General features: G+C 34.2%; 1 protein-coding gene across 1 annotated transcript; it reads left to right on the forward strand.

Annotated features, from left to right (window-relative positions):
• The first annotated feature begins 9,776 nt into the window (after positions 1-9,776).
• On the forward strand, positions 9,777-11,328 carry LOC116350856. Its single transcript, XM_031782827.1, has 11 exons — positions 9,777-9,867; positions 9,931-10,012; positions 10,122-10,199; positions 10,258-10,317; positions 10,399-10,411; positions 10,501-10,617; positions 10,691-10,705; positions 10,811-10,834; positions 10,922-10,945; positions 11,024-11,080; positions 11,141-11,328. The coding sequence occupies exons 1-11, from the start codon at positions 9,826-9,828 to the stop codon at positions 11,211-11,213; spliced, it is 585 nt and encodes a 194-aa protein (XP_031638687.1). The 5' UTR covers positions 9,777-9,825; the 3' UTR covers positions 11,214-11,328.
• Positions 11,329-11,758: the final 430 nt, after the last annotated feature.

An 11,758-nucleotide genomic window follows, 5' to 3' on the forward strand; every position in this document is an offset into this window, starting at 1 on the left:
CACACGTTTTCTATTTTAATTATTTCCCTTTCTGCTTCGCCAAAGATTCATATTTTGATGAAAGAAATGACATCAATTTGTCTTCCTCCGTAGATTTTTGAGGACTTTGAAGATTAAAATAGCGACCATTCACTTAACTATTATGTGGCCTAACAAGATGATCCAATTAGCTTGAGCCATTTCTCATTTTCAGCAATTAGTCTTAAAAAATAATAATTGAACATGAAAAAATGTGTAGTATTAACATTTCTTTAAGGCGGAATACGCGAGGGTTGGCGCCAGATTGTCTTTCAAACACATTAATCATTCTTAATCATTTAACGAGATCAGGAGGAAAAAATGACAAAAAAGAATTTTACGAATGAAACATTTGGTGCGTGTGCAAAAGCTGCTTCCGGTGCATGACCAATCGTATTGTTGGCGTTGATGAGTATTTTGATTTTAATACGTGAGAAATTCTTACCAAGCAATTCATAAGGTAGTGATGATATTTTGTACACTAGTATTTAATTAAAGTCTTTAGTATAAAATTTATGAACCACAAACAAGCGTTTACCGCGAAAAACAGTAGTCATTCGAATTTATTAGGAAAGAAAAAAAGCACAGCATTCGAGACATATTTCTTGTGAGTTGAAATGCAGTGAAAAGGCCAGCGACATCAGTTACAAAGGAGCGATTAAAATTTCAAAATGGGAAAGTGAAATTCCGTTTGAAATCGTCGTCGTTGTAGGGGGAAGTTGAAAAATTCACCAACCATTTTCCATTCAATGCTATGCACTCTAAAATGAACAGTTGAAAAACACAAAGCAGCCCAAAATAAATTGTAATCGTATCATGTAGCGGTTGTTTGACAACATCAACGAATGCCAAATGGCAAATGAATAAAGCAGCTCTCTCTCTCTCTCTCTCTCTCTCTCTCTCTCTCTCTTGTTAAGTAGGTGAATTATATTTAATTAATTGTATTTGTTTTCGGGAAAAAGAGTGCTGAGGTATTTATTCGTGCCATTTGTTATGGACGACAACTTCCATTCCTTGTTTCGTTCATTTTCACAGCTAAACCAGTGTGTTCCACGTCAAAAATACTATTTAATGTAATTCGAGACGAGCAATTATAAGCATTCATAAGAGCAATGTTCCGTTTTTGTTGTTGTAGGTTTTTTTTTTGTGCGTGTTGCGTTTTTTCTTGTTTGAGATAGAAACAAAACGACGAAAAACAATGAGAAATATTTTTTTTTTTCAAGGGTAGTTGCATTGCACGCCTCTTTACTTTTTTAATTTGAATTTTGCTTTGCGCTGAATTTCATTGTTTTCACTTGGGGTTACAATGTACAGATAAACCGATTAGCTCGACACAAAAAAAAAAACAAACGGAAGAAAACGATGACGAGTTTTTAATTTCTCCACTCAAGGATAGATAGTTAAACAAATTAAGCAATTTAAGCGACCACAAAGAATTAAAAAGTAAATGACTTTAAATTAAAATCTCTTTAGAGCAAATGGTCCAATTTAGTAGGGGCACAAATGAAATTGGACATTTATTTAGGAAAATATGCTCCTGTCACTTCATAAGTAAAATTAATTGTTTTTTTGACGATTGCGGCATAACAGGGCCAAAACCAATTTCCGGGAAAATCATCGTAAAATGTGAACATTTCAAATAAAAAACAATCTAATATTTCAATATAATAACAGCAACAGGTGATTTCGGTTGCTCTTATGGACAAAAGTCACATATCATCCTAATGTATAAAAAATTACCTCAATATATAAAAAAACACACCGAACGATATAGATTTAGTGACAACTAAACGTCACCATGTTGCCACTGCGAACCGAATGGGAAAAAAAGAGATCCGAAAGATAACATCTCTTTAGTGAGATTGAATGGACAAAAAACAACGCACACACAATAAAACCAACAGATTTGACAGTCATAGACCTAAAATATTTGCTCGTACAAGTTCTATTGTTTTTTTCATTGTCTCAAAGTTCCAGTGAAACGGGAGGGAAAACCAAATAAATAACAGACAAATGATAGGAATGTGCTTACCGCATTCCCAGCAAAAATCAACAAAAAGAATCGCCGAACTGTGTGGAGATATGTGTTGCTGTAATGTGACAAAAGACGATAAAAATCCACCCTCATGTTTTTATTTTTCCAATTCTGGTGCTGTGTTTTTTTTTTTTTTACTTTCACTCTCTCTCGGGTGTTTTTTTTTCTCGTGCGTTAAAAACGCTTAGTACCTCTTGATATACACACACGTTTTGTTGTTATTGGATTCGGCTTATGTTGATGTTAAGCAAAAAGTCACTCGTATCCGATTGCAATTCACTCTCGATATCATGCCGCCGGTGCTTGATACAACCATTTATGTTCGCAATCATGTCACAAAAAAAGCAATATGTGAACGAAAAAAGAGAGGAAAAAAATCATCGAAGACGACAAGTGAAATGAAGGGGAGCAATTCGAACAAACACCAATCTTGTAATTTCCATCATACATTTGTTTGCTTTTTGTTAATGGTTTTTCATGGTGGTGCGTTGGTGTGTTTTTTCATGTTTTGCACTTAACATCGATTTGGCACACTTTACGATGCGCCGCGATAAGTCTATTTGCTTCGAATTCATAGGAAATTTATACTCGAGTCATAATCAAAATTGATGATTTTCGACGAGATTATGAAAGCCAAACAATTGATTTATTAGTTAATAAGTGATTTTACCTCGATTCTTGGAAGTTCACTGCTCTGGCGTATCGGGTATATATATATTTGTGTGCACATTATGTTGGTCGAAATAGTTTTCAATTTTCGAATGTTATGGCAGAGCTTAGGTAATTGTCAAAGGACGCTGTAGACTAATAAACTTTCTGTATTCTCCTTTATTTTTAACCGCAACACGTACATGATTCCTAGTGATACTTGGACGAAGTCTCTGAACCAAGTTATGGCCGTATAAAGAATGTTTTGATATTCTCCATTTGAAGACGATGCGTTTGACTCGTAACCGCAAGGAACATTGGTGCAGAGCACATGTTCTATTATTTAAATTAATTACAAAAATTTTCCACATGAAAATGCCGACAACAATGTTCAAGTGGTCAAACTATGCAATGAATGTGGTTGGCCTGACGTCTCTGGTGACCAGTTAAGAGAGAACAAACACAATTTCAAAAATGCATTGAAAAAATAAACACCATAAATGTGCACAACTGCAATTTCTTGATCCACAAAATATTTTCGGAAATTGGTCGGTATTGAATGTTCGGGGATTTGGTAACGATGCTTAAAAATTGAAGACGAAGAGATAAAATGATGCAATGAAGAAAATTGTTTTTTTTTTTAGATACATAGAGGTAACGTAACCTTATGTCCGATATTTTCGTATCGCATTGAATCCCATTCGGTATCGATTGCTGTTGGTCTAATATAATTGTCAGTGTAAAGACAACATCATTGACAACTTGATGCATTTTCCCACGTATGAAAAGCGATTTGAGCATAATAATTTAATCATCATAAATGAAGCGTTCGTATTTGAGATGCAACGAAACTAATTGCAATAATATGAAAAGTTTCCATGAAAGCGAAAAAACGAACAGAACAAAAAAATCCTTATTCTTCTGATAGAATGTTGACGAGGTTTTTAATTTGTGTTTAAAAGATTTGCTAAACATGCAATTCGAAACCAGAATCGTGCATGCTGCTCTCGAACAACGAATGCGATATCGACGAATTCACGACGATCGACACATTAAAGAACGTTTAAAATGCATCTAGTACAAAGTTGTTGCTGATTTGATTGCAAACGGCACTTGCTTTACTCCACAGAGATGAAAATCGGTGGAAAAAATGCCAAATGCAAACATATAATTTGATATCGTATTATTATTTGAAGTAAATCGATTGCATCGACTACTGACTCCTAATGCTGGCGATGACTCATCTCATTCAACGGTTGAATTTCAACCTTCTTGCGGTTCCGAACAACTTCTTAAGCTGCATTTCTTCTCCTTTTTTTTGTTCGTTGACAGCAACGTCACCGCAGTACGTACCATTTGATTCCTCTTCGCTCTCCGCTCTCGTACAACATAACAATTTAAATTATGTCTGTTATTTTATGAAAATTATCGACCAATCTCAAGTGCTGCAAGTGTGTGTATGTGCGTTGTACAAAAAATAACATTCAACCACTGAATAAGCGAAAATCGTCAAATAACGTATAAGGCACATCTTCCATATCGATTCGGTGTGGCGAGACCGGTGTGCAAAAGGATTTTTACTTTCATGCCATCGCATAAAAAAATGAAAAATTATCCATTGAAATTGTTTCACCTCTACAATAAACTAATCAACTTATTCATCAAGTGCTATTCGTACATTATGTGTTACATAGCCAATGTATGCATAGTTTCAATCGATGCGCTCCTCTTTCACGTTTTGTATAGTTCTTTTCAATTTTATGAAGCTTTTCAAATCGACAATTGACGCAAAAGTAAGAAAGAGAAAGGATAGAGAGATGAAGCGCGTGTGTGTGTGCCTGAAATGTGGAAGCAAGAGTTGGCAATAGCGCGGCACAAAAAGACACATTGGAATGTATGTACTGTATGTAACATACACGCGATGCTTGCGAAAAAAAATTCCCACGTCAAGAATATAGAATTTTAAGCATAATCCATAATGTGTGAAATTCAGTATATTCCAATACAAAACGGCTAATAAAAACAACGAAATATTATCGACGGCAATACAAAAGATAACAATGGGGGGAACACGGCAACAGAAGAACAAGACGAAAAAGAGAGAATATACTGTATGCTCATAAAACAACCACGAGCAATGTTTAAGTGGCAATGATGATGACGAAGACAAAAAGGGCTTACCTGGTTTAGTTAGTTTCTGGTTCACGAGCAATTGTCGATCGAATGAGTCGTTGCATGTTTAGTGTTGATTTTTTGCTTTGCATTATTTTGTTTATTTTCGTTGCAAATGCTCTTATTTAATTGACCAAAATGCAAAGATACAAACTGAATGCGAACGCGAAAGAAACCCGGCAATCAACCGTGCCGTATAGTTCGACAACAGTTTAACAAGTATTTCACTTCATTGCCAATTTTGATTTTAATTTTTTCTCTTCTCATAATGCGATCTAAAGACATAAAAGTTCGATTGATAAACTTCAGCTTTGAAAAAAAAAATACCACAAATGAGATTATTCTCGCAGGAGCAACCGAGCTGCAAAAAATGCCATTCGTTGCGAAAAAAAGTAGTAGTCGTGACTTGGAGGACGTACAAATTACACGCACACAAACACACAACAACATCATTGTTAACATGCCAAAGATCTTGGCACGGTGCAGCAAAAAGCGAGAGAGTAAGAGAGAGATATATAGATAGATGGATAGAAAGAAGTGGGAGAGAGAAGAACATTTTTTCGAATAATAATAAAGCATCTCGATGAACTTTTTCCGTGAGCCGGGGTGATGTGTGATACTGTTTTTAAGTTATGCTGGACATAATGTTTATTTGGCGTAGCTGCAGTTTTTATTTGCCTCGAATGCGGTAAATTAGCGTCAAAACACTTATTATAATAATACATATGTGGCCTTTGCAAATTGCGAATTGGTTTTAATAGCAATCAAATGTATGAACACACCACGAAGTCGCCAACATTAAAATAATCAAGTACGATTTTGTGGTCGGTGCTGTGCGGTGTTCCGATTCTGTGTGTGTATTTTTTTTTCATTCGGGCCATAGACATAGGCAAAGTCTGTATATATATATGCTGATTGGCAGTAAAACGGGTCATCACTGAATTGCATGAAATAGTAGTTAAACTTCTTGATTATTTTTCGTTACGATTTTGATTCGTGCCGACGGTCATGAAATGGAGATGCTTTTCTATGCATTCTAGTGCAAATGGTTCTGCGTTTTGCTTCTACACACACACACAAATCGAGCGATAACATGATGTATGTATTTATTTTTCACGGATGTGTTACGCAATTTGCCAATTCGTTATCTCTCAAACGAAGTGGAAATCGGCATTTGCAGTACGTTTCTTTCAATTTTTGTAGCCGATTGTGAATGTATTTTCCTTACATTTTCAAGTCAATTATCAACAAAATGAGTGATGCTCTTAAAAAAGGAGTCTCAAGAATACGCTGCCGTGGCGTTTCCCACGCTGTAAACGAGAAAAAAACCACCTCTTTCAGTGCCTTTTTTTTGTTTCATCAAATTTTATGATTTCACGCACTGAAACGCGCACAAAACGCCAAATGCATATTATTGGATTCGGCTTATCGTTCATCGGTCTGGATAATTATTAGGATGGACTTTGGCTTTGAAATCGCATAAATAACGAATGCACGCATCTCTCGTTTACGAACAACAAATTCCCGGTAAATTAAGAGCATTTTATGTTTGCTCACATTTCACTGTACTTCTGTGGAATTTTTCGACCGATGTTTCATCATGGATTTCAAAGAAGTAGCCCGTTCGATATATTCATTCAGAAAACATTTCGCAAAGATGGATGGGTGCTAAACATTTATTGAATGAAATGAATTTTGTGAATTATTTGCGAAGATCTGCTCTAGGCCATATAGTAAATTCAACATGAATTCCGTTAGATTCATTCAAAAATTGAACAATACGATAGAGCTGCGATGAATGCGAAGAGAAAGAAATGAAATGCATTTGAACGTTTTTTTTTCGAAACTTAACATCATTAAAATGGTCGTTTTTTTGCTATACAGAAGCCAGATTTTCGAATGGACTTCGATTGAAGATGTGCCCATGACAATCATGGAATGCACTCATTTTTTTTGCCGCTCAAAATATGCAAATTGAAAACTCTGGTAATGCAAATAAAGAGACGAACAGAAATGCAACATAAAAACGATACGCGACAACGAAAATCACATTTATAGTGTGTGCCAGGAATGTTCCACAACGCCCATGCCCATGTCGTTTTAATTAAAGTCAAGATAACGATGCTATGATAAGAAGTCGGTGCAATCTGTTTGCCAGATTTAATGTTAAAACGATGTTTAAAATCGTGTCGTGTAATGCAATAAACAAATATATGCAATACATTTGATAAGGATTTGAATGCGGTTAATGCTTAAAAAAAGAATTGCAGCGGCTTGAAGTGTCACATCCATCCATTAACTTTGACCGCATATGCATTCTAAAATCAACGACAATTCTTAATACAAAAAAAAGAGATGTGCGCACAATTACAGCACAATCAATCCGGAATTCGCTTTAGTTACCATTTCTTATGTTCGGCAAACGAAAAAGCATTAAAATTTATCGAACATAAGTGATGGCAAACACATAATTTTCTTGAGTTTCGGGAGCGAATTAATTGCTTTATTAAACATTCAACTATCTTGATTGCCGCGTCGTATCGTTGTAATATTCATTGGCTTTGCGTATTTCGCCCAATTTTCGCGTGTGTCATCATATATTAGCTACTTCGCGCTGCTCAGTTCCCTGTTTCAGAATATTCATCATTAAATATGACACGTATATATAATGAAGCTCGATTAACCCCCTCTGAGTTGATGTCATTCACAATGTATAGAACATTAAAACTAATTTACACCTACGAGCTGGATGTCGTTGCATATTCTCCCGCTTTTTCGCTACATTGATTCACGCTGAAATATTCAAATTTAATCACAACAGTTAGCAAATTATTCATTCGATTTACCAGCTGCGGCATAAAATGACGAAAAATTGCCATACAGAATTATTGAAAGCCGTTATGAAATGTTAAACGAGCAATAGCGACGACGTACACGACCGTCGTCGTCGGCTTTGATAGATACAAATGATGTTATCACTTCAAAGAAAATCGAAGCTGCTTTTTGCCTGAAAAGTTCCATCGAAAGTGGATTTACATAATTTCTTTTTGGTGTTCTTTGTATCCGTTTTGCTACGCTTTGGGAGATGCGATGACATGGTGCACAACAAAGGAAAAGAAAACATTGTCACGAGCAAAAAAATATCATCAACTCAAGCACTCGCTTCAACATACATTGTTCGGTCTAAATATTGCCAAGCGAAAAAAAATGAAATATTAAAATTCAATGTTCCTTCTTGATGTTTGATCTGAAGATTAAACAAAAGGCAGCGCAACGAAAGTATGAATTTTCATATTTTAACAGAAGGAATGCGGGAGTCACCGAGAGAGAGACAGAGAGAAAAGGGGAACTTATTTCATACTTTTGTAAACATTTAGATTTACTTACGCATCATTTCTTCGGCGATTATGTAATTGTACAATTGTTTTCTTTTTTATGTGCTGGCCCATCTCTTTCACGCGCACTTACTCCATCTGAATCGCCCTCTTTTTATGTTATGCTCACATTTTGATTGTCGTATCTGTTACTTTTCCGTCTGCACAATATTTTTGTCATACAAAATTTTATTTGGTGCGGTGTGTGTGTGTTTGTGTTACGCGAGGGCTAGAGGCTATGAATTTTGTGGGACGCAAACAGTTGAAGCAAGCGTTTGTAGAATATTATTTTTGATCTCTGGACGTTTGACGAGCGAAACAAAATGTTTTATATAAAAATTTAATAATGAAAACAAACGCGTGTGTCTCACTCAGTCAGACAATAAGGGCACGGACATAAAGTGTGCTAATAAGCTAATAGAAATTTATTCTCGAACATTTGATTTCCAACTGAGCGAATATTAAACATTTCTGTATGTAGTTTGGTGAAATTTACAAGCGCAAGGATACTTTTAAAACTGTCACATTGTTTCTCTTATTCATTTATTCCGCATGTTTTGCGTTTCATTAAAAATGTTTATCTGATCTCCATAAATGTTCTCTATAACTTACAATTTAATTGATTTTTGGTTATTCCGAGCACTCGAGCAGAAATTTAAACTCTTTTATTTCATTCAAGAGGTATGTGTTTATTAATATTATTAGAATGATAAAATTTGGTCCACCAAAAACCCCGAAAGATAGGCAAATTAGACTCGTTAAATACAACGATGGAGAAATAAAAACTAATTTATTTTGTTTTCATGGGATGCAACCATCAATTCAATAACTTATATCATGACAGTTGGAAAATGAACGTATTCAACTCAAAAAAGTATGAAGAAAAACTGCGTTAATTAAAGTGCAAAATTGGAAAAAATGTAGATTCATTGTAATCAATGAGAATTTGAGTATTGAATGCAATGACAAGCGTTTCAATATTTTCATCACAACTTTTTTTTTGCTCAAATAAAAAAATTATCTAACTATATTCTATATCAATACTGTATGTACCAATTATAGAACTTACCTGTGTTTACGACGTGAACTGCACGTGTACATTATTGTTAACGTTTTTTAGAAAGAATATGTCGAAATGTTTAAATAGCGAAATAATGACGTAAAAACAGTTATTTTATAAATAGAGAAAAAAACTTCCAATGGAAAATCTATAGGTTGAACCATGCTTATTAGAACATTTATCGCAAAAAAAAAAAAAAAAAACAGAAAAGATATAACTCATTACTCATATCGAACAAACTAAAAGAAGAAAAAAATTCTTTTTATTGTCTCTATGACTTTGTAAATTATATAAAACCAGATGTCCTCGTGTTTCGAAGAATATCTAAAGTATTTCACGTGCATTTTATATATGGCATGATGATAAAACGGAATATTTCAAAAAAGATTGTTTTGATCGTTTCGATAAAGAATAATCAAGTATAAATAGGGAAGCCAAACCGAAGAAGATCAGTTCATTTTGAGATTTCATCTCTGAACTACAATATTTTGATAATAGTCAATTTAATAACTATAAAGATGAAGTTTTTAATTCTATTTTCTGGTCTAGTTCTGGCATTGGTAGAAAGATCTTTGGTGATTGGTGAAAAGAAAGATATTTTAATTTTTTTCTATTGTTGACAGGTCTTGATGATGGTAAATGTCGCAGAAGGTCAACCTCGACGAAATAAGACTGGACGTAACCGTGGTAATGCAGTTACTGAAAGTAATGAACCTCGAACGTTTTCAAGTTTTGGGCGAGCGGCTCAAAATTATGACTATGGTAATTGGTTGAAAAAATGCGAATTAAAATCATGTTTAAATTTCAATTTCAGACAATGATGATATTTCAGCGATCACTGCCGGTCTTCATGATGTTAGTCTTGATCAGGATACTGCATCGGGATCCTCAAGTAAGATGTTCGAGAAATACTATATAAATAATAATTTCAAACAATGACGGTATTTCAGCGACCGCTGCTGGTCTTCATGATGTTAGTCTTGATCAGGATACTGCATCGGGATCCTCGAGTAAGATGTTCTAGAAATACGAATTATTCAGTTTCAGAGGCTAAAGATTTTAATTTTTTTTATATATATATATATATAAAGGTGTAATTGAAGGGTACGTCTTCGAACTAAGAGAAGTTTTTACTGAAAAACTGCGTAATATTGAAATATTAAATAGCTAAATTCAAACTCTGAATGTTTCAGTCCAAGCACATCTGGTGCTAGTGGTTCTGGGTCTAGTTCCAGGAGAAATCAACGTAATTCTAGAAACCAGCGACCAACATCCAGCGTGAGCTCTTTGGGAGAGCAAGTGAGACATAGGTATGCCGATTTTAAATTATACCCAACATTTGTTATATTAATTTAAAATCTTTTAAAATATTCCATACTTAAGGTTTAACCAGCAATAGTAAGTAAACTCATTACTTTTTTGATAAGTTATTCGTTTTAAGTAAAATTAATGAATACTTTATAAATATTTTAATTTAAATAATTTAATGCTTTTGGTTGACAGCCAACAGAGAGCAGAGGCAAGACGGTAAGAATTTTTTTTATTTGTTTTGTATATTCCATGCTCTTCAAAATGTTTGGACCATTTTTTTGCATGTGGTGAACAATACGACAGTCAACAATTTGAGGCAGACTTTAGGTAAATTATTTTCTCTTAATAATATATTATACAATCTGACTGAGTTTGAATAACATTTCATTTTTATTTCCAATACAGAAATGCTACCGGACAGGATAGAGAGGATTACATTGATCGATTGGCCTCATGTTGGCAGTAAGTATTAATTGCATTCTAATCTCTCGAATGAAATGATCAAAATTTTGCCATTTACAGAGACTTGCCTCCCGAAATCAGGAATCTTGGTCGGCGTATATTTGGCCTAGATAAAAATGGGCAAAGGAAGTAAAAATTATTTAATTTGAAATTGCGATTGGGTCATTTTGATTTGGAACATTTGTTATTCTGCAAAATGAAATAAATAAAGACTCTTACAAACGTAAGATGGGCCTTCTCCATTATAATAAGAGTAGTTTTATTTTATAATAAAAAAGACGAATAGAATCGATTGAAAGACAAAATTTAAATTCTTTTATACTTTCAACTAAATTGAAGTTTTTATCATTATCGTATCAATGTAGATGCTTCTATCATAATTTTCTTCTTTTCATGTAGCCATTCTTAATTGACCATACAAGAGCGCCCAATTACAAAAAAGCAGGCACTCGAAGTTCAACAGAGAATAACAAATAAAACCTTCGACTTGTCTGCTCTCAGATTCCAATCTCTTTTCCACAAGGCATTGAACATCATTACAATTCCGCAGAGGTTTTCATGTTCATTGCGTATAATTCGATTATTTTGCAAAAAATAAAAAACACTTGTTCATTCCATTCCTTCCAAAAAAAACTCCCCACGCAAAAATGTCAACAAATTAACAGTATGACTAGCTCA

Source organism: Contarinia nasturtii, unplaced genomic scaffold (assembly GCF_009176525.2).
Source record: "Contarinia nasturtii isolate CC-2019 unplaced genomic scaffold, AAFC_CNas_1.1 Cnas_scaffold_4311, whole genome shotgun sequence".
Classification (NCBI taxonomy): Eukaryota; Metazoa; Arthropoda; class Insecta; order Diptera; family Cecidomyiidae; genus Contarinia; species Contarinia nasturtii.